Source organism: Mirounga angustirostris, unplaced genomic scaffold (genome assembly GCF_029215605.1).
Source record: "Mirounga angustirostris isolate CCGP_5_RB_7025 unplaced genomic scaffold, mMirAng1.0.hap1 SCAF_14, whole genome shotgun sequence".
In the NCBI taxonomy this organism is placed as follows: domain Eukaryota; kingdom Metazoa; phylum Chordata; class Mammalia; order Carnivora; family Phocidae; genus Mirounga; species Mirounga angustirostris.
The window spans coordinates 67,578,869-67,601,659 of NW_026991722.1; the positions used below are offsets into that span (position 1 = coordinate 67,578,869).

At 57.9% G+C, this 22,791-nt stretch overlaps 1 protein-coding gene across 14 annotated transcripts in view; it reads right to left on the reverse strand.

Annotated features, from left to right (window-relative positions):
- EP400 (E1A binding protein p400) overlaps nt 1–22,791 on the reverse strand; it is a 98,246-nt gene that overhangs the window by 39,459 nt on the left and 35,996 nt on the right. For 13 of the 14 annotated variants that reach the window (XM_064578166.1, XM_064578165.1, XM_064578170.1 and 10 more), the window contains 16 exons: nt 22,490–22,579; nt 20,121–20,228; nt 18,882–19,072; nt 18,449–18,626; nt 15,503–15,639; nt 14,390–14,559; nt 14,013–14,187; nt 13,795–13,931; nt 11,385–11,571; nt 9,376–9,542; nt 7,888–8,057; nt 6,935–7,153; nt 4,511–4,675; nt 2,908–3,063; nt 1,635–1,729; nt 904–1,175 (listed from right to left, as the gene is read on the reverse strand). In XM_064578166.1, the coding sequence (XP_064434236.1) occupies nt 904–1,175; nt 1,635–1,729; nt 2,908–3,063; nt 4,511–4,675; nt 6,935–7,153; nt 7,888–8,057; nt 9,376–9,542; nt 11,385–11,571; nt 13,795–13,931; nt 14,013–14,187; nt 14,390–14,559; nt 15,503–15,639; nt 18,449–18,626; nt 18,882–19,072; nt 20,121–20,228; nt 22,490–22,579 (2,617 nt within the window). The remainder of the gene's footprint in view (nt 1–903; nt 1,176–1,634; nt 1,730–2,907; nt 3,064–4,510; nt 4,676–6,934; nt 7,154–7,887; nt 8,058–9,375; nt 9,543–11,384; nt 11,572–13,794; nt 13,932–14,012; nt 14,188–14,389; nt 14,560–15,502; nt 15,640–18,448; nt 18,627–18,881; nt 19,073–20,120; nt 20,229–22,489; nt 22,580–22,791) is intronic. The other variant, XM_064578168.1, reaches the window with a different exon arrangement.

The window sequence follows — 22,791 nt, forward strand, 5'->3', positions numbered from 1 at the left end:
AGCACAGAGCTTTAGGGCAGCAGGCGGGCTCTGCGCGCTAAGGCGGTGGATGCAAGCTGGGCCACAGGAGCACTCCCGGTCCCCACGGTAGACACTCGGCCACGTGCATGGAGCAGAGGAGGGACGAAGACCCATCCTCAGGCTGGACCTGACCTGCGCCCAAAGCAGGGAACAGAGCACAAACAGCGCCGACACTCCAGGTGGGGCAAAGAGGAAGCCAAGATGCACGCGGGGCAGGGGGCGGGGCTGGCCCAGTGGCATCTCCGTTTTTGTTTTCTCACCTAAAGCTAGTTTCTGAGTTTAGCTCTTAAATACATGTTTCTCATCGTGCAATGTGAAGTTTCCCATGTGGTTTTTAAAGATTTTATTTATTTATTTGACAGAGAGAGAGAGACACAGCGAGAGAGGGAACACAAGCAGGGGGAGTGGGAGAGGGAGAAGCAGGCCTCCCGCGGAGCAGGGAGCCCGACGCGGGGCTCGATCCCAGGACCCTGGGACCATGACCCGAGCCGAAGGCAGACGCTTAACGACTGAGCCGCCCAGGCGCCCCGTCCATGTGGTTTTTAAATAAAACGTTACTTTAAAAGAACAACATGGAGAAACTCATCAACCACAGAGTGGTCTGTTCCACGCACCCAGAATGCACCCAGGCCAGCCAACGTTCACCCAAGTGCTGTCCCGGGGAAAAGAAAGCCACCCGAGGACACACAGCCTTCCCGGAGGGTGGAGAGACCTGTCGGTGCCAAAGATGAAGACCCAGAAAATGATTCAAGGCAGACGTCTGAGACTAGCTCGCGGAGAAGCTGAAGGGAACAGACTCCACGCAGGAGGACAAGCGGTGCTGGAGGCCCGCGGGAGCCCACGGAGGGGGGCGAAGCACAGGGACCCACGCAGGCTGCCTACCTGTCGATGACATCCTGCAGGCAGGCTTGCCGTTGGGCCAGCGTCAAGATCAGGTCCTTCTGACCATTTGAGGGAGACGTGTAAGCGCTCGCTGGCCCGGCCCCCCTCCGCTGACTGCTGTCAGAAGCCCCAGGCCAAGCTGTCTGTTCTCGGCCGACCACGGAACAAATCCGCAGCAAATCTCTGCCGTAGACGGGGGCTCGCGAGCAGCGCCGCTCGTTGACAAAGTAGATCTGGTCCAGTCGCTCTTTCAGAAGTCTGCTCTTCTCCTCCTTCGTGGGAAACAGTGTTAAAAATGGTCACTGAGGCCCAAGGCCTGGTCTCGCCAAGCCCCGTGGTGTCCCTCGCACATGGCGACCGAGACACCCGCGTCCCCTTCTACGGCAGACCGCCACAGGAAGGAGGCGTCTGTGTGCCTCGGAGTGCGTCTCTGACTGAAGAGCGTTTCTCCAGACACGGTGAGATTTCTAACGTCCGGGAGACAGATACGAGAACATAAAACGTGGAAGAGGATTTCTGCAATCGTGAAACCCGACCTCCTTTGCTGTGAAATGTGTTTTTAAAGTCAAATTCTGGGATTCAGAGGGATGATGTGCTTTCAAAGCGTGTACGTCGACACCACCATTAAATACCACAACCGTCCCCCCAACAAGCAGCTTCTGAAAAACAACTTCCTAGGGCGAAGGAGGGGCCCGGGCCCCACACGGTGCCGGTGTGGGTGGGGGCCATACCTGGGTTGGCCCTCCGACAGGGGAGGCTGGTTTGGGGGCCATTCCAGGTTCTCCAGCCAGCAGGGGATTGACCGCCACTCGCCCAGGCACACCAACTGCAAAGAGGGAGGAGACGGAACGCAAAGCTACGTGGCTCTGCAGACCCGTCCTCGGGCAGCTCGCTCTCACAACGCACTGACTCGAGCCCTAATCGTTCAGGACCGCCCGCAAAGCACTCCGCCCCCTGGCCGTCGTCCGAGCCACGGGCCCGTCTCTCTCCGCTGGTGGGTGCCCTGTGCGCTCAGAGGAGGCATGCACACCTGAGGCCCGAGGTCCTCCTCCATGCCACCGCACAGCGCTGCAGCCACGTGGCCACGCACACACACCCCCCCATGACCTGGACTCCTCCCGCCTGGCCCCCCCTCCAGCAGGGTCAGCGCTGCCCTCGCCCTCCAAAGCAGGAGGGGCCGTCGCCGCGCCCCAGCGGCCAGCCGCGTGTCCTGACAGACTGCACGGGAGGCACTGAGGACTGAAGGGGCCTGGGGTGAGAGCCCCTTCAAGGACGGTGGCGGGGGGGGTGGCTACTGCCTTGGGGGACGGGCGCCAGCAGCGGGCTCTGGTGGGTGGGAGGAGGCCTGGAGAACAGAACCAGCCATAGGGGGAATCCCGTGCCACAGCTGGGACACAGAAATGCTGCCCTCCAGACCCCACGGCACGGCCCCACCCAGTGTCACCACAGACAAGACAGAGACCGGGGCTGAGCAGGGACAGGGGCTTCAGGTCGGGGGGGGTCCCCCTGCTGCTTCCACCCACGAACCCCACCCACCCGCCCGCCCGCCCCGCCCAACCTCCTCAGCAGACCACACGAGGCTGGGCATGTCTGGGAGGGCCGGACCCTGGTGGGAAGGAGGCCACGGACGGGCCAGACGTCGGAGAAGGGCCCAAATCCTGCTCCAGTACCTGTCCCAGGGGGAATTCTAGCACACTCACTAAATGTCCCTGTGACCTTAGCAAACCAAATTCCTCATGATTCCAAGCTTCTTGTCAGAACAAAAGGAAAAAAATCTAGGCAAGTGGAGACTAGTTGTATCCCAGATACCTCTCCGAGGGAAAGGACAAAGAAAACAGAGCAGGCTGACCGGCCCGTCTGCGGAGAGCAGAGACCGTCAGAGCGGGACTTGCAGCTTCTGAGACTCCATGGGCACAGATCATCAACAGCTCCCCGTTACCTCAGAAGCAAAGTCACATAGAAAGAAGCTTCAACGCCTCAGTGTTCCCGCTCAGGACACTCTACCTGGCGCCGTCACAGGGGCCGGGCCCGGGCCGCCGGCCGGGGGCTTGCTTCCCAGGGCGTTGAGGGCGCCCGCCTGAGACATGGTCTGCATCACCACGGGGCCCGGCGGGCGCAGGTAGGACTGCCCCGGGGCGGATACGATCTGAAGGACGCTGCCTGCAATCACACGAGCACCAAGAGGCGTCACTCACGGGCTGCGTGCGCCTCCTCCTACCTGCTACACGCATGTCCACACGTACGGGAACAAATGAAGCAACAAACCAGAAATCCAAATTCGAATTTACTCCAACAAGGCAGCGCAGAGTTCAGTTACTTGAAAAACATGAGAGTATTTCATTGACAGTGAGTGAAAAACTAAGGAACACAGTCACTTCTACTTAAAGTCAAGAAAACGCTCATCTACTCTTTGCCATTCCTGACTTCGGGCAATGTGGGGGGCACCCAGGACGGGTCTGTCAGGCCTGCCTGAGGCCCCAAGCCAGTGCCAGGGTGAGAGTCCCAGCTCTGGGTCACACGTGGGTGCCCGCTGACCCGTAAAGCCCGATGAAGAAACATCTAAAAACACCCTCTGGCCTCAAAGCTGCAGCTCTCCTCGCACTTGGTTTAAGGAGCCTGCCACATTCCGCCTTTTGTGTGATGAAGTCTGACATCGTTCGCTCTGGAGGGACGTCCCCATGCTGGGTTCCGCGCAAAGCAGAGCCTGCCGGAGGTGCAGACAGATGGCCTTGCCCCCGTGGCCAGAAAACTGAAGGAACAGGGAACTAGGCCAAATTACAAGCTGTCTCTGCTGCAGGCTTCCTGGGGCCTCCACTCTGCTGCGAGTGGCCTTGCAGCGCCCGTACGGAGCGTCCCAGCGCGGGCTCAGAAGCGCAGCACACAGCCCGTCCCAGGGAGGCTGCTGTGGGTGCCAAGGGTGGCCTGGGCCCGCAGCCAGCGGGGGCTCAAGCTCTAAGCCGCTGCCACCCCGTCACTTAGGGCTAATGCCAGCGTGCCCCTCGCACCGCTCATCTCCTGACAAAGCAGTTAAAGGCGGTTACCACAGGAATACGTCGTGCGCAGACAAAGCCCTGTGAGGCTCTGATCTAGGAGTCAACGCTGTAAAACCCGTACATGAAAGAACACAACAGCTTCTACGTAATTTGCTAGCACTGTGGTGTTCTTAGGACAATTTATTTCTCACTAAAATTTAAAAAGTAGCAAATATCTCTATTTTGATTTTAAAAATAGGAAATATTTGGGGCACCTGGCTGGCTTAGCCACTGGAGCTGTGACTCCTGATCTCGGGGTCATGACTTCAAGCCCCACACCGGGCAGAGAACTTACTTAAAAAGAGTGTAAGAGTAAAAAAATAAAAAAATGAGCGACATCCCCAAAGAGCCTATTTTATCAAAAAACAGTGTCAGCTACGCAGCACGCATCCACCACAGGCAAGTGGGTGCTTTTGCTTGCTGCCCGGCCGGCCCCCTCGACACCCCACAAGGGAAGGCATGCAGGCCGTCTCCAGGTGAGGCACCTGAGCTCCCAGGGGCTGCCCGGTGCGCCCGAGGGGCAGCGGCAGGGGAGAGGCCGGGCCGACGGCAGGGCACGGGGCGCTGTCCCCTACCTTGCAGCTGCAGGGGCTGGCCGGCGGTGAGCTGCCGAAGCTGGCTGTGCGACAAGGTGAACTTGTTCCCCTGGAACTGCAGCGTCACCGGGGTCTCTGGCTGGGCGACCCGGCTCTGCGGCCCCGCCAGGGAAGCCAGCTGGGCTATTTTGACCACCTCCCCACCTGCGGAAATGCAGAGGAAGACGGGATTAAAACCTCTGGGAGAAGTCTGCAGCTGTTCTACTGACGACCATTTGTCGTCCAGAATGACCGTCTGTGGTAAACGGAAGCGTCATGGAAACGTTTCTTAGGTATTGCTTCCTAACGCTTTCAGAAAATAATTATCTTAACAAAAAGAGAAAATTAATATTGGATCTTAACAGTTAATTTACTTAATCAAAACTGGTAGAGATTTTCGATATCAGATCTTAATTAACCAAACTACCAACATTTTACTTTTCTCTCCAACCAATGAAAAACCAGCAAACGTCAAATACAGCAGAAATCTATTTGTAATACGCTTTGGAACTCTAATATCAACCTTTTTTTTTAAGTTTTTTTTAAGATTTTATTTATTTGAGAGAGAGAGAATGAGAGAGAGAGAATGAGAGAGCGCACATGAGAGGAGGAGGGTCAGAGGGAGAAGCAGGCTCCCCGCCGAGCAGGGAGCCCGATGTGGGACTCGATACCGGGACTCCAGGATCATGACCTGAGCCGAAGGCAGTCGCTTAACTGACTGAGCCACCCAGGCACCCCCGTCAATTCTTTTTTTTTTTTTTTTAAAGATTTTATTTATTTATCTGAGAGAGAGAATGGGAAACAGAGAGCATGAGGGGGAGGAGGGTCAGAGGGAGAAGCAGGCTCCTCGCTGAGCATGGAGCCCGATGCGGGACTCGATCCCAGGACCCTGGGATCATGACCTGAGCCGAAGGCAGTCGCTTACCCAACTGAGCCACCCAGGTGCCCTTCTAATATCAACCTCTTTAGAAAACTTCCAAATGTGAAAAAGTACGTGTCCAATTCAGTGCACAGAGGTTTGCAAGATCACACCCTGTGAGTGTGAGAACGGGTCACTAGTATAAACACATCACACAAACGTAGCTGTAAGACATAAAGGTTCCCACTAACTCGGACTAGACTGTAGGATTCGATCTAGAACGTTGACTGAAGGAATGCCAGACTCGACATGGCTTAACACATCGTTTGTGAAAACGTAACTCGGATCGAGTCCTGTGCACTTGACTCAGAAAGGTACTAACTACCTGCAGGCTCTGAGTGAGCGCCAGGGGTACAGGGTTCTGCCCCCCAGTGGCTGATAATGGAACCTAAACGCTCCCCCCAAAGAAACCCATGCCAGAATGATTAGTGACACCATACAGAGAACAGTCAGCAGAAGACCAGGAAAAAATCCAGAGGTCCTGCCCCCAGAAGCTGTGAACGGGAGGGACGACAGGAGGAGGCGCAGAGAAGTGTGTGTGGACAGGACACCCCGGCCCTGCTCCATCCACACAGAGCGAAGGGCAGCGGGGGGCTCTGCCCGAGCTCAGCTCCCGTGGCACGGCCCCCGCGACACCTGTCCCTGGCACACAGAAATGTCACCCATGCAGGGGTTCCCTCCCCCAGGCAGCCAGCAGGACTGTAACTCTTCACTCCCTGGCAGTGGAAGCCGCACGGCCTCGTCACAAGAGACGAGCCCGAACTCGGGGTCTCCTCGTGACATCCGTCCCCCAGCTTCCCAGAGAGACCTCCACACGCTGGTCACGGCCACAGGCGAAGTGCTCGAGGGCACGTGTGAGAAACAGCGGTGCCTACGGCCGTCTGCGTAAGGGCACTTCCTACAGCACAATCAGCAGGGGCACAGGAAAGATGTGGAAATTCGCTAACGACACTGGTCACGGTAAAAAGGCCTAAAGAAACGTAGTAATATTGTGACGTTTCCATCACCAAGTTATTAGGAGACGTCTCAGCTGAACAGGAATTCACTCCAGGCTTAAATGTGATCATAAGCGGAAGAGTCAAAACAAGTCGTGCTTTTTAACAACCGGCACCGGTTCCCTCGCTGGCGAGGGCATTACGTGCTCTCGCCTGAGTACCACCTGCTCCCCGGGCTGAGTCCCGGGGCCGACGGAACAAGCCTCTGGCTGATGCTAAGGAGAAGTGAGGCGGTCAGCACACCAGCAGAGCATGCGCAGGAGGAAAGCAGAGCTGATGTCCGGGGATCAGGAGAAAGGACAGAGGAGGACAGGGCCCTGGACGCTGGCCCTGCAGAGGGCATCCCTCTGCACACCTAGGGCCGAAACGACAGCGTGGCGAAAGGCAGAGCCCAGGCGTGGGTTTAGGGAGACAAAGGGAGTGGACAGCAAGGCTCTTCACACACGCTGATCGGAACACAACTTCCCGTGGCAGAGACGTGGCAGAACCGGGAGGGGCGAGGCCACTTACTGGGCAGGCGCGCCTGAGCCTGCGAGGTGAGCACCAGCCCCTGAGGCAGCGCGCTCTGCCCCGCCGGGTGCGAGGGGGCCTGGGGCGGGGGCGGGGGCGGGGCCCGCGGTTTCGCAGGATGGGCTGGGCTAGGTGCTGCGCTGGAGGTCGAGGCGGGCGGCTGTCTCGGAGCGGGAGCGCCGGTGGAGGCCTGGGAGGTCTGAAACGGGGCTGCCGCCACTGCAATCGATAAGGTTTGTTTGTGCAAAGCTGTTAGAGGTTCTTCACGAAATGCAGTTATTTTAAACCCGAATTTCAAAGAAACAAAACAAACATTTCATTAAAGTCTCTCAGATGAGAAGCCCTCTCTTAGGAAAAGGGGTAGGGGGGTGGTTCATGGGGTGAAGTGGAACTTTCTATCTGCTGCGCGGTGTTCTCCGAGTTCATCGGCAGGCCACGTGGTCCGCTTCCGCAGGGCACGCAGTGCGGGCAGCCAGCCGGTCCGACGGGGCCGCGCCCCACCCGCGTGCCCAGGGCAGCGCTGCCGTGCATGCGGGGCGGACGCGGAGGACCCAGTGGCGGAGGCTGGAACACCGTCCCGTTACCTTCTGCCCGTCAACCCTACCCGTCTTCAGTGACAGTCGGGCTACGTGCAAGTGGGGCCCCAAACTCGAGAGCAGCCTTCCTGAGCTGCCGTGCACAGTCGGACACGCGCGTCCCTGCGTAACAGGGCCTTCGCCGAGGCCCGCCGTCAGCAGCACGCCAACAGCGACTCGACCAAGACCGCAGCGTCTTGTTCGGGGAAAAACTCCAGTTTCAAGAAAGCAGAAGGCCTGAAACTCCTGGGCGAGCCACGTGAGGTGTGTTCAGCAGAGCCTGGAGCAGGCAGCCCGTCCCGAGGGGCGGGGAAGTGCCAGGCTCCGTCCACACACACCCTCGGTAACCCCGAGGGCACGCCGGCACGTGAGGCCTACCTTTTGCATCTGGATTTGCAGAGAACGTGGCAATCGGTGGCCGTCCTCGCACGTGGCCCTGCGGAGTGGCGGCGGCTGTGGCAGAGGCTGCTGTCCGGGCCGGGTGTGTGCTGGGGAAAGCCACGGTGCGACCCTCGGGCTTCTGTCCGTACTGCACGGGCTGAAACAACCTGGCAAGAAGGCGTGTGCGCCACTGAGACACGGGGGGCTCGGGCTGCCAGAGGCGGTGAGGGTCCTGACTCCCGGTGCAGCTCAGGGAGGGGCTGGGGCTCCACACGGGCACCGAGAAGCTCAGCACGGGTCCAGGGGAGGAGCACCCCAGTGACCACGCTCGGGACACGAAGTGGCAACATCTACCCCGAGGCTGGCGGACACGGCGCTCCCGTGGAGCGCAAGGGGAGTGGGCGGGAAGCCACGTCCAACAACCAAGTGACAAGACAGGTCACGGTGGCCGGAAGCGGAACCGGTGCCTTGAAGGCGACGGGCTAACACCGCAAACGGGGACCCACGCCCGTGGCTGCCGTTTCAGGTGTTACCACACACGCTCTTGGAACCCTTTTACCTGGAAAACCGTAATGGCGGGAACTGTCTATTTTCAAATCCCCCGTGCAGGGCACCAGCCAGAGACAGCCAGGAGAAAGCCGACGACCTGGAGCCGGGCCAGCCCGAGAGAACCGCAGCCCCACCGGCCCACGTGTGGACCTAACGGGGCGCCGCAGGCCCCCGCGAGCACCAGGCTGACGGCGGTGGGGAGGGCCCGGGCAGAACAGGCAACGGCAATGGGCACCAATCTGCACAGCTGGCCCCTTCCCTCTAAACCCCTATTTGCTTTTTCTCTCTCATTTTCAACCCGACCGTGAGATGTTGTGTATTTCCAACTTGCCGGATTTAACCCATCTTACTAAGTCATTTATTTCCACTCAATCAGTTAATGCGTTCTGCCCCTCCCAGCCAGGTGGCACCTACAAACTCCGGCGTCCTTCAGAAGTCCCCATGCTGCTGTCGGGGTGGAGCCCTCCGCCCACCACCCACAGTGCACCCTCGCCCCGAGACAGCGGTCACCAGAGCATGCGCCGGGCAGAGCAGCCGGACCTCCTGCCCACACAGACCCCTCCCACACCTCCCACATCCCGGGGCTGCTTCCGCAGCACCGCCAGGCTGTCCTTAGGAGGGCGAGGGGCTGCACCGTCCCACCCGGGGTGCAGACTGTCCACACAGGCCCCATGCAATGAGCTGCCCCACAGACACCAGGGACACCAGCAGAGACTCCAGAAGGAGGCAACCCAGTGAGAGGATGGCCGTTTCTTCCCCCCGGCCAGAGCCGGGTCCTCGTGTGAGCTCCCGCCACACATCCCAGCTCTCCGTGAGGGGCTGTGGGGCGGGTCCTTCCAGGGAGGGGAACATCACCGACCCCACGGCTGATTCAGGGCCAGCGAGGACCCAGCTGGGGACTCTGGTGAGCAGGAGGCAACGCTCCAGGCCACGCACCTGCTGGGCTTCAGTCTCAGGGCCGCCGGCCTGCCCGACGGGGCTGGCGCCGTGAACAGCTCGTCCATGAGTTTCCGTGTCACCTTCTTCTTACACAGCAATTCTGCTTCGTGGCGAGTCATTTTATTCTCTAAGCCGATAAGATCAAATATAGAGAGATCTGTTTCCTAAAGAGAAAAACAGCAAAGTTTTGCTCTGGGAGACCGGAGGAAAATGGGAACCCAAGCACATCCCTGGTAGGACGGCCAGGCCCGCACAGCCTTTGCCCCCCCGGGACGCGTCCTGACACCATTCCGGGGCTCGGGCAGGCTACTGGACCGCAGCAAGTCTCAGTGTCCCCATCGTTAGGAGCACCCCCACGTGGCAGTGTGAATGGAGAAGGCAATGCTTAGAAAGAGACTGGACTCGGAAGAGAGGGAGGGGGGTCCGGACAGCGTGAGAGCCAGGCCACGTCAACAAGGGGCACCTTGGGGCAGAGACCCATGCGTAACGGGGAAGCAGAGGTGGGCACGCGTCATGTCACTCGGTCCAGAGCCGTGGGGACGCGCATTCCAACGGGCAGGACACCCTGAGCATGCGCCGGGCAGAGCAGCCGGACCTCCTGCCCACACAGACCCCTCCCACACCTCCCGCATCCCGGGGCTGCTTCTGCAGCACCGCCAGGCTGTCCTTAGGAGGGCGAGGGGCCGGACACACTGCCTGAATCCCCAGCTGGGGCACACGCCCCACGTGCCCAGCACCCCCACGTGCTTCTCTAACGAGAAAGCACAGTCGCACTCCCGCCGCGACGTCGAGCATCAAAGAGGACGACGGCAGGTGCTGAAGAGCCCTCCCACGTCCTTGTACACGTGTGGGGGTGTGAAAACCGCCCGACCCATCTTCAAAAGCTTAAACACGGAGTAGGCACACGACCCTGCAATTCCACACCTGACAAATGCGTGAGAAACAGGGAACCTACATCCCCACAGAGCTAGTCCGTCAACGTCCGCAGCGACACCACTCACAACAGCCAAAATGTGGAAGCAACCCAAGTTTGTTGACTGATGACCAGATCAACACGATCCTTCCACACCGGGGAACACGAGTCAGCCTTAGAAAGGAGGGAGATCGGGACACACGCCACCACCCGGATGAACTCTGAAAGCACTACGCTCTGTGAAGTAAGCCAGACACGAGGACCACGTGGTGAGGGATTCCATCCGTACGCAAAGTCCAGAACAGGTGGACTCACGAGGCAGGTCAGGTACGGGGCTGCCTGGGGCGGGGTGGGGGGAACGGGAGGGATGGCTCATGTCTGTGGGTTCTCTCTTGGCAATGACGAATATTCCGGAATCAGCGGTGATGAATGCAGGCAGTTTCCGCTGTCTTACTCGCTGCTGTCCCAGTGGCTGGAAAACTACCAGACACCGAGCACGCCTCAAGGCTTGCCGAACAAATGAGAATAAACACCACAACATAACACACGCTCAGTTCTCGGAAGCCAGGCACACATAAGGTTCTTCCCATGGATTCGACACACACCACAGCCATGGAAGTGCATGATTATCCCCGTCCTGAGGGCACTCAGCCCGAAGCCCCCCAACCAGTGCGCAGGATGGGGGGCACGAGGACTCTAGGCCCAGAGCACACAGCAGGGCCCCGCAAATGCGCACAACTCAGGAAGAGGACCTCACCGAAGACACGAGAGCGGCCCATGACGGCGCTCGCTGAGACACCCACGTGTCCTCAACAGGCCTCACCGTGGTGGGGACCAAGCTCCCCCCCAGACATCCCGCACGCCATGCCGTTTCCCACGCTCCGACAGCACGCGCGATACTAGGAACCCCTCTCCTGCTATTTCCGAGCCAGGGCCTGTCCCCCTCGGGCCAACTGCAGATGCAGACCCCGCGTCAGCCGAAGGCCGCCCAGCACCAGGCGATTCCAAAACGCAGGATGAGCGCGTGGAAAGCAACCTCCCGGAACCACGGTAGCTGCGACGCGTGGGGAACCGACGTCGGGTGGACACATACCTTCCAGGAGTCTCCGTCGAGCGCCTTGAGGATGAGCGAGGCAGAGCGGTATTGCAGCGGCCCCGCCGTGTAGGACGACTCCGGGAGCCGGGGCTCCACCAGCCCAGGGTGGTTACAGATCCTCTGCAGCCGCAGCAGGATGCTCAGCACGTCCACAAAGTGCCCGCTCTTCAGCGCCTCCTGCGTTCTGCTCTCGGGAAGAAACACCAGCACGGCCATCGGCGTGTGTCCCGCGTGTGCTCCTGAGTCCAGAACACACAACTGCCTGGCTCTCCCCGGCTCTGCTTAGTAACGCGTTCCCTCACAACACTCAGGTCCCAACTGCTCTCCACGTGGCTCTGACTCTCCGAGTCACTCACTGTCCCCCCGAAACAGGCTGGGGGACCAGGGAGCCAGGAGTGGGGGTCAGATGGGCACGGAGCTCTCCCTCCGAGCTTCCCCTCCCAGCGGAGGACGACACTCGGCGTGGACAGCAGTGACGGATTTCTGCCCCACGGTGCTGAGTGCCGTGGAGCGGGGGAGGGCACCAGGGCGAGAGCACCTGACCCAGGGGAAGGAAAGGGCCCTCAGGTGGGACGCCAGCCCCGGCCCTGCAGCCATGAAGAAGGCAGACACACAGGCTAACCGCGTGCGGACCAGGACCACGCAGGAAACACAGTCTAAGCAGAGACCTCCAGGGTCTCCGGGTGAGGAGGAGGGCACAGTGTCCCCAGCAAGTTAGGGAAAGGAGCCATGCAGCACAGGATGGGAGACAGGCTGATCCACAGAGACCTGGGGGCAGAGGCAGTGGGATGGAGGGACAGGCGGTGGCAGAGAGAACAGCCAGCCTTCCGAGGGAGCAGCAGGGTGACGGGCTACTGTGCTCGAGGACAGGACAGTCTAGAGAGGAGCAAGGGCTCTGGGGACGCCCTGGTGAGAGCAGGTCTACAACGCTCCAGGGGCAGCCCCGGCAGCCATGGGAGAGTGTGGGCCCCTCGGGAGCACGGCGGTAGGCAGGCTGTGCCAGAAGCCAGCAGAAGCCCACACAGGCAGTTCTCAGCCACGGCACAGGGGCTAAGCGGGAGGGAGATGTGCACACAGGCCGCAAGCTCGGCTCTGGAGAGCGGGGTGGGGGGGAGGAGGGTATCTAAAGTCACACCTGTCTGCACAAGGACACGCTTCCGAACAAAAGGCTGAAGCACAAGTGAGCCCCAGGACCCCGAGAGAAGCCCCGGAGAGGAAGAGGCTCACACAGCAGGTCTGTGGGGCCCCCAGGAGGGAGGGGGAGACGAGGTCTGCCGAGAAGAGGGTGCACCTCCCGACGGCAGGAACATGAGACGCGGCCACCACACAGTGACCAAAGTGAAGCTCAGAGCCCCCTTGAAGACCCCAGACCATCACATCAACACGCAGCGAGAGACACCCGTCATCAGGAGCTAACGTGAGCTCAGGGAGAGATGAGCTCAACACTTCCCGTTGGACTTGACAGGCTCAGGGGAAAAGAGGCCCAGAGACACAAAGAGGAACAGTCACTTCCTGCTGCTCCATTGGGAGCAGAAGCCACACGACAGCCTAGGTGTGCGGTCACCAGCACCCCACATCCACAGGCAGGACTGACGTCAGCACCTGCCCGCTCCTGAGGCAAGCCCAGCGTGCCCATGGCCCAGCCCTGAAGAGCGACGGCCCGGAGATCCTGAGAACGCCGTCCGCTCCTGGCGAAGGAACGCAAGGGGAGCCCGACGGATGAGCACGGGGCTCCTCCCGCAGGAGAGCAGCGCCCTCCACCGACCCGGCCCTTCCTAACCTCCAGCCAGCACCCACAGCCTGCCCCGCCCGCGCTGCAGGCTGCTCGCACCACACGCGGGCCCGGCCCGGCGCGGAGGGCTCCGCGGATCCTACTGCCCGTGGAAACACTCGGCCACTGCGGCGCCACTGATGCCATTTCTCAGGGACCGAGACACCAAACCAGGGAGTAAGAATGCACACTTAGGTTCTGTCCCAAAATTCTCCAAACCTAACCCAAAAAAACCAACGTGAAGGGCAAAACCAACGCAGACACGGTCCCGACGATGTTATGAGCATGAGGATGCGATGCCCGGGGGGGACGGCGCCCAGGGGGCCCAGCAAGACCAGCCCGTGCAGCCTCAGGGCAGCCACCCCGGGAGGAGAGACCCAGCCACTCAGGCGGCACGTACGGCCCGCGTGAGCCCCGACTGAAACACCACGAGCCTCACCCGTGAATTCAGGGAGCGGGCCGGGAGCCAGGCCGGGGCTGGGTCAGCTGGGCAGGGGCAGAGCCCTGGGAAGGCGGGCAGGCTCACGGAGCCCAGGCGAGCGCAGGTTCCAGACGCCGTCCCCGCAGGGGGCCGTGCGAGGACAGAGGCCCAGCGCCCCCAGCCGGGCAGGACCCGCAGGCGCGAAGCCGGCTTACCCGGGCTGCAGGATCACGTCCTCATACAAGGCCTTCTGCCGACTCGACAGGCGGCACTTCAGCACGTGCTCGTACTTCTTCGTCAGCTGCTTCTCCACGTCTCTCTTAGTCCTCCTCAAGATAAAGGGCTGTGTCACCTGAGAAGAACACCGGCGTGCGTCGTCCCCTTTCCCAGATGACATTGCCACACCCAGCCCGCGGCCGCCGCCCGCACGTACCCGGTGCAGCCGGATGACCACTTTGTGGTAGTAGTCCTGGTTCTCGTCGTTCGGGGCCTTCAGGGGCAGGTGCAGGTAGGGCCTGGAGATGCCGGGGATGAGGAAGTGCACCATGGTCCAGAGCTCCAGGAAGGTGTTGTGCAGGGGCGCGTCGATCAGGAGCAGGCGCTGCTGGCTGTGGGAGAGCGAGAGGCGACGCACCCATGGCACCCCGGGAAGCCGGCCACAGGCGCGCTTCCCGTGCAGACATTCAAGGACAGGAACGACGGGCTCACAGGGCCTCCGGGAAGGGACCTGTGGCCCCCACACACTGAGCGACCACACGCACCCCTCCGCCAGCCACACCCAGGACCCCGAGCAGGGCGTGCGGGTCAGACCTCCTCAGGGAGAACACGGCCTCCCAGTGCCTCTCGGTCATGCCGCGGACACGCTGCATCTCGTCGATGACCAGGCAGCGCCACCGCACGCGCGTGAAGGCCGCGTAGCCCCGGAAGAACTGCTTGTAGGGCGCGATGCATACGTTGAAGCTGTTGGGCTCCGTCCACTCCTGCAGCACAGACCAGGCTTCACCTGCGGCAGCGCCCCCTCCGGGCACACGGCCCGCCGCCGCTTACCCTGCGCCGCCCCTGACCGCGCCGCCCGCCACGGCCTGCTCCCGGCCGCGCATCGGACAGCAGAGCTCGTGTTCTCAGGACCCTGTCCTGCAGGGAGTCTACAGGGCTCGTGAACACAAACCGAGAAGCTGCTCTGGGGCATGAACTATGGTTTCTGGAAAACAGGTCACCAGAGCGTCATGAAGGGGAACCAGCTTTCACGGGATGCAACCCGAGCAAGGAAACTACTGAGAAGGGGACGACAAGCAGGAGCATCCGCGCTGCAACAGACTGCTCTGTAAGCTTTTCAGAAACAAGGAAACAGAAACTACATCCCAAGGTACTCGCTTCTCCAGTAACTACTACTCAACACAATGGTCTAACGATGAGGCAAACGTTTATCTTCAATGGAAAACTGTGGCCTCTGATACACTTTCACTCAGAATCTGGTGCTGGACAGAACAGGGCGGAAAGAAGAAACCCCGGGCAGCTCTGCTCCCGTGGCCGGCCTGCGCGTCACCTGTAGCCCTACGGGGTGTTCCCGTGGGAGGCACCTCACGAGACCCCAGCTCAGAACTCGGGGCACACCACGAGTTCCCGTCCACGCCTGTGGCGCTCACTGGGCCTGCGGGTGGGAGGGATGGCTCTGGAAGGAGAGCGGCCACGGCCGGGCGTGGGGGGAGCGCCGTGCACGGGGCTCTCCTTGCAGGGCGGGCTGTGCTTTCAAGGGGCTCCACACCTAGGACGCCAACCAGGACGCCCTGACGGCCCAGTGTCTCGCCAACCAGGGCTTTGTGACAAGTACACAAACAGACCCATCTCGACATTCTGAAACCTGCCTTCCATACAGAGAAGATCACTCCTGTCCAGTTTTATTTCACGTTTAAGATAAAATACCTGTCTCTTGGCTTTCAGTTCTCTGTGGCTGCCAACATATAAGAGGGTTTTGAGCCCAGGGCACCAACGCTTCAGCTCGAGCTCCCATTTGAGGATGTTACAGCCTCTCACGACCACAAGATGAGGGCCCCAGTTACCTACAAAGGAGAGAAAAGACAGAACCTTCCTCTTTAACCAAAACCACCTGACAAGTCCGGACAACCGGCGCTATGCTGACCAGAGACGCGCGGCAGGTGCACATGGGAAGGCCTCAGGCATGACGCAGAGGCGTCCTCCTCCCTACCACGCAACCACCAGACCTGCGGCCGAGGGGTGGAGGCCTGACGCACAGGTGCTGCTCAACAAAGAGCTGCCGAGGGGGACTGAGGAAAGTGAGCATTTATTCAAACGCACAGTGAATCCCACAGCGAGCTCAGGGAAGAACGCGCATCTATGAGAACAGTGCCTAGAAAGCGAAGGAAGCATGCCGACTGGGCGTTCGGACCCGGCCTGGAGCCCTCCCCCAGGGCGGCCGCCAAGTGAGGCACTTGGCTCAGTCTCCAGTCAGAACACACCCAAGCCACCCCAAAGTGGACAGTTTCACCTTCAGTATTCCAAGAAATAATGTTTCAAATTGTTAGAATACACACAAGACAAATCTCCACTTCAGTGCCGTAAATGAGACGGACACCACGTTGAGAGACAGAGATGGCAGACTTGGAAAGGCCACACGCAGGACACGCGGCCGTGGCCAATACCGCTCGTGTGCAGAGCACGGCCTCCGGGGCTTACAGAAGAACCACCCAGGAGGGACGAGAACGAGGATGTAAACAGATCCAAGAGGACAAAAACTCTTTAGCAGGCGCACACCATGAGAAGAGAGATGCAAATCAACCCCAGATGCCCTTCCCCCCCCAAGGAGAACCCCGATTTTTTAAAAACCAGCATTTAGAACACTGTTCCACGTTTGGTTTTCTGCAAGGCCCCTTATCCCTGACACTGTCGGGGCCCAGCGTGGGCCTCCTGAGGGAGGGGCTCTGCTCTGTTCACAGCCTCACCCTCGTGCCCAGGCCGGTGCCTGGGGCAGCACGAGCGCCAGGCAGTACCTAGACTTGGAGGGACTCACGCATTCACTTGTTCAACTGATGAACTCAGAGCCCCTGTTTTTGCAAGTGTAGGCTGCTTCCAATTTCTTACTATTCTAAATACAGTAATGGACAACTTTTCCACCTAAACAATAAGACAGTAAGGCCAGGTGGTAGTGTGAAGTAACTGTATCTATTAAAACAGATTTTAAAGTGCTACTCTGAAAATTTCATGACACTGGGTCAGAAAACAGAAACAAATTAATGCAAGAAAATGAGGAGCCGTGATGTCAATCCATTTGTATTTAAAAACTGAGGAGGCGCCTGGGTGGCTCAGTCGTTAAGCGTCTGCCTTCGGCTCAGGTCATGATCCCAGGGTCCTGGAATTGAGCCCCGCATCGGGCTCCCTGCTCCACGGAGAGTCTGCTTCTCCCTCTGCCTGCCCACTCATGCTCTCTCTTGCTCAAATAAATAAAATCTTCTAAAAAAAAACACAAAAAGTAAAAGAAAATAAAAACTGACTGAGATTGATGAAGCTTTTCACACAGAGGGCAAAAGGAGGCGCTGCTAGCTAGTGATGGTGAGGGAGAGGCGCAGCGAGCCAGGGGAGAGGGAGGAAGAAGCTTCCCTGGGTCGGGGGCGGGGGGGCGCTCATGACCTTCTGCACACCCCATCTCATAGGTCTGCTGAATGTCGGTGGTTTCCATGAGGCCTGTGGAAGGATGCCACCTCCCTAATTTAAAAAGTCCCCTCCTGGCTTGTGAAACTCCCCAAAGGGGAAGAGAACGCGTATGCTCTTCTGGTCGGCTATCCAGGAGCCCGCTCAGGCTGCATCTGGAACACTCCCTTTGCAAGAGAAACACTATAGCTGACCCATGAACAACATGAGTATGAACCACACGGGGCAACGCAAGCCCCCGCAGATTTTTTTCAATATGTACAGTACCGTATGTTCTCTTCCTTATGATACTCCTAATGACATTTTCTTTACCCTGACTTTCCTGTAAGAACACGCTACATAACGCATAGAACATACAAAATACGTATTAGTCACCTGTTTGTGTTATCAGGACAGCTTCTGGTCAACAGTTAACTATCAGTAGTTAAGCTACGGGCAAGGCATGCGTTATACGTGGACTGTTATCTCCATGGGAGGTCAGTGCCCATGACCACCACGTTGTTCCAGGGTCGCCTGTACGTAAGACCTGTCCTGTGTCAGAGACACAGGCACACGCCCTTCTACAACCCTCAAAGGCACAGAGCAGGAAACAAGGCAGGCACCTGGCCCACAGACAGAGGAGGGCACGTGCGGGGGCAGATCCCTGAACATGCCAATACAGAGGCCACGGGGCCTGGACCAATGTCACGTGAGCTCAGAGAGTCCGGGGTGGACAGCCCGTTGCAGGGGAGGCAGGCACTCCGTCTGCTGCGGTCCAGCTGCCGGGCCCGAGCAAGGCCCAGACAGCACCCACTAAGGAACCCCAGCAGTGGGGCAGAAGTGCTGTGGGTGGTGGAGCCCGGCCGGGAGGCAAGGGGTGCATGTCACTGCTGCACGGGGAAGGCTGACATGTGGCCAGAGCTGCTCGGCACACAGGTGTTGGCTGGCAGGGGACACTGGAGTCACACAGCCCGGTCACAGCCTGGTGGGCCTCACAGTGTGCTGGATTTTGGGTAACAGTGAGTTGCTCGATCCAGTGTTAACTGCCAACAAGTTTTTCACTTGTTCATGCAATGAGTATTCCTGAGCTCTGTTCTCCTGGGTAAAGGAGCCCTCCACAGGGCAAAGGAGCAAGAAGAAAGGCCACTTTCCACCCTCACGCCAGATGCACTGCCGGCAGGCAGTCTTAGCAAGTACGTACTCCTCAAAAAGACAAGCTCTTACCTTCATTGCAAGCTAGGTGGGCAAAAAAAGCAATGATCTGCACTGTTTTACCAAGCCCAGCTTCATCTGCCAATATGCCATTGAGGTTCTTCCGGTAGAGTTTGGCCAGCCAGTCCAGGCCAATCTTCTGGTAATCTCTGAGCGCACCGTACAACAGAGATGGGGCATTCAATTTCACCTGCAGCAACACACGGGCCAAATACGCACTTCTCAAAATAATCACCCGAAATTTTTCTGCAACGCGAAGTCGAATCAGTCAAATGGCGAGCCTACTAGAGCACCACAGAAAAGATCTAGAGATGAAAGAAGCAGCAAGGCCAGTATTTGCTTTTCCTGACAACTTCTGCAGCTGGGACAGAGCTCTGGGGAAGTACCAAGCCTTTTCTCAGCCTCACAAAGACACCGCCCCCCACGTGGCAGCTCGGTGCCTCACCGTGGGGCTGACCCGGGCACTGCCCTTGGGCAGGACAGCTTCGGCCACAGCGGTCACCTCCGCGATGTCCTTTGTATGAGGGTTCCCAATAGTCATTCTCTCTGCAGCTTTGAACTGGTCCATGATGAACAGCGATTCTATGAGAACCACATCCTTCCGGCTCTCTCGATCACCCGGGGCGTCTTCCACATCTGTGAACAAGAGAGAAACAAGAGATTTGCAGTGGATGCAACAGTTCTATGAGCCTACTTATCATTTATGAAAAGAAATAAAAGGGAAAAAGTCGACAGAGTCCAAATATTTCAAATGGAGTATTTTCATCTTGTTTTGTTTTTAATCCACTTTATGTACCTAAGAATACTCCCCAGATCAATGGGTATGAACTCCCACAAAACTATCACACGTAGGAGCATTCTGGAAAGCCCTCAGGTGAAGATGGAGAACCTGTAGCGAACCAGGAGCTGCTACCGCCTGTAGACGGATGGGCATCTAAGGGCTTAGTGACCACCCCTCCAACACCAGGAAAGGGGAAAGTCACAAGCGTCTCTAAGGACCAGGAAGCAAGGAGGCCACCAGCCCATCCTCTGGCCCTGCCAGCCCCTAGCTTCTCTGCTCACAGGAATCTGTGTCTAATGATCAGAACAAGTGGAACGAAAACAAGGAAAAATAGACTTTTTTTGGTGTGTACTTGTTTAGATCATCCAATCAAAGTAAAATAAACTCCTCAAAACTAGCACATTAAACAAACATAGCCTACCCTGAATATATATAATAAAGATCTAAGTCTGTAAAACAATGACTTTTATAAATGCGGAGAAAAATATTTCCACATCGTTTACAAGTCAAGTGCTCTTATAATTATGCCAAACTAATAAATGAAAATAAAAAGCACAGAATTTAACCAAACCCTAGCAATACAAAATTACACGTTAAACGTACTTGCATGTTTTTATTTCATTTTATTTATTTTTTGTTTTTTTAAGTAGGGTCCACGCCGAGCATGGAGCCCAACGTGGGCTCCATCTCACAACCCTGAGATCAAGACCTGAGCTGAGATCAAGAGTCAGATGCTCAACCTACAGAGCCACCCAGGTGCCCCCACATAATCGCTCGCATGTTTTTCTTCCTTCAGACTAAAAGGAAATGAAGGTGACTTAAATCCTGTTGTAAGAACACCCTTCCTCTGCGTATTTTGGCTTTTGCTTTATGGGTGAGTTCTTGAAAGATGTCAACACAGACCTTCTTCTTCACTCGCCTCCTCACTGTCAGGCTTAGGTTGCGGCCACTGGAAACTGGGCAGAAAAGCTCCTTCGTACAACTTCATCAAATCGATTAGGGGCAATTCAGCTGGAAAGGATCGCGGGAAGAAAGGGGGTTAGCTCACACCAGCAGTGGCAACCAGCTGGGAAGAAAACAAAGCTGCAGCACTCCTGCAGTTAGTTTTTTCCAAAAGTAACTATTGCCCGTTACTGATACTGGGTCTAAGGCACTTTCTTTATAAATATGAGAATCTTGGACAGGGCATGAAAAAACTCAATTTTTACTCATAAAAGAATTTTTAAGATTTCTAAAATAATCTCATAAATGAAAAGTAAAAACTATAACCTCATAAATATAACAATAAAAACACCATCAACGGGAAATAATTGGTAATATGAAAAATAGGAAACATCAAATAAAAGTCAAACAAAAATAAAGCAGAAAAATGCTGTAAAAAGCATGTAAAAAGGCTGCGATCCCTTCTGCAGAAAGAGCTTGCCCGAGCAGACTCCCAGCCGGGCTCCTCCGTTTCCGCCCACGGGCTCCGACCCGCCGGAGGCCCACACTGTCCTTGGAAAGCCGCAGCAGCAAGAACACAGACAGGGCCCCCGAGGAGGCCCCGAGGAGCGCCGGAGCCGTGGAGGGAGCAGCCGCCGCAGGAGGAGGTGCTCCCTTCCAGAGCACAAACATGCGGGGCGCCCGCAGCAGAACGTCTAAATCCATCCGTCCCTGCAAGGAGCGCAGCAAGAGGGCCCCGGTTAGACAGGCAGAGCGGCTCTCCGGAGGCCAAGAGGCCACGCCCACGGGGGGGTGAGCTCCGCGGGAGCTGCACTCCCAAACTCAGCAAACACACCACTCACTACAACTTTGAAACAGACGAGGCACTTAGATATTAATCTCACAAAAAAATACACATAATCATAAAATGTCCCTGGAGGCTCTTGAAGGCGACCTGCGTGGACGGACGGGCAGGTATGCTGCGATCAGGGACCAGAAAAGCTCAGCTTCGTCAAGATGCACGTGTCAGCGATCACCCTGACTCCAGGCCACCAGTCCCCACGGATGTCTATCTGAAACTGGATGAGTGGATCCTGAGGCGCACCGGGAAGAGACCCGAGGCGGCCAAGGCCGTCCTGAGAAGACTCAGGTACAAGGACCCCCTAGCCAGCTCTCGGGAACGACCACGGAGCCCAGGGACACACAGGCGGACCGGCTGCACCACAGAGCTCGGGAAAGAGCCTACGCTCCACAAACTTGCCTGCCATCTGAGCTGGCCAGGACCAGCTGGGGCAAAGACCGGCCTTTCAAATGGTGCCAGGACGACTGGGATCCGTTTTGGAGAAAGAAAAAGAAAAGAAAAAAAACTGCACTCTTATTCCACACAACAGACAAAAGCTATTCTTGATGGATCGGAGACATCGATATGCGAGTAAAATTAAAAATCTGTGGACAAACAGGAAAACCACCTCATGACCTTGGGGTAAAAAGGGATTTTTTAAAATAAGACTGATAAATCCAACTACGCTAAAATTAAGAACGCCCGTTCCCCAGAAGGCCCCACAGAGAGACTGGAAACACACGGCACGTGCCGGGAGGGGGCCGCTGTGATGCATGTGACCACAGAGAAGCCCCCTGTGGGACACACAACGCACGCCTGCAAGCTGACGTGGAAAAGACAGACCATAATGGAAAAGAGGCACACCTCGTCAGCTCTCAGAGAGGCGCCGCCCACAGGCACGCGGAGACGCCGTGTCCCCTCACCGGGTGGGCAGCAGTGCCCCGACATGGGGGGCTTGGAGCGAGCCCTGCAGCCTGGCCAGCCTGGCCCAGCGGACCGCGTGTGCGCCGACCCAGCCCTCCGCTCCGGCACACGCACACGTCCGCGGGCACTGGCCACAGGAATGCTCCTGCTGCACTGAGGGCGCAACAGGGGACAACCGAAAGCCCAGCAGCAGCCCAAGACGGAGTCTGTGACACGCTCACATCTGGAACGCAGCTCAGCAGCGAGGGCAGGCAAAGCTGCAGCGACTACCGCCGGACGAAGCTCGGGGCCAGGAGAGCCGAGGGAAGGAGCGGCAAGGCCAGGGCGTGATGCCGTTTAGACGCCGTGTCCCCAGGCGAGCCCAGCGGCGCGCCGGGCCGTGCTAAGTGGCAGGCAGCCAGAGCGGAACGATGAGCCCCCAGGGCAGGTCACCGGCCAGCACGCGGCGCTCATGCACTCTGTCCTGCACCGCTGGTGTGCGCCTGACGCCAGTGCTCGAGGATTCTATCGGGCTTTTAGATGTCACACGTTCTTGTGTGCACGCTCGTTTCCTAAGAGCATCTCCAGTGAGACGCTCAGAGCCTACCTTCTTTGGCTAAGTTGGACAGCTCTGCCTGGTGGTCCACGGGCCCCTCGTTAGCTTCTTCCTCCTCTATGGTCTCCTCCTCGTCTTCCACTGAAACGGTCACCACCAGACGTCAGGGACACAGACCTCACTGCGCCTTCTCAACTGCTCATGAAACACTATCAGGCTCCAGACTGACTTGCACAGCTACGAGAGAGCTCAACGAGACCTTTTTGTTTCTCCGGTTAAATTTGGAAGTGCGGGTGTACTAAGTGAGCAGGGTGTGAAACACAGCCTGGCTCTTCCTTACACGACGGACCTAC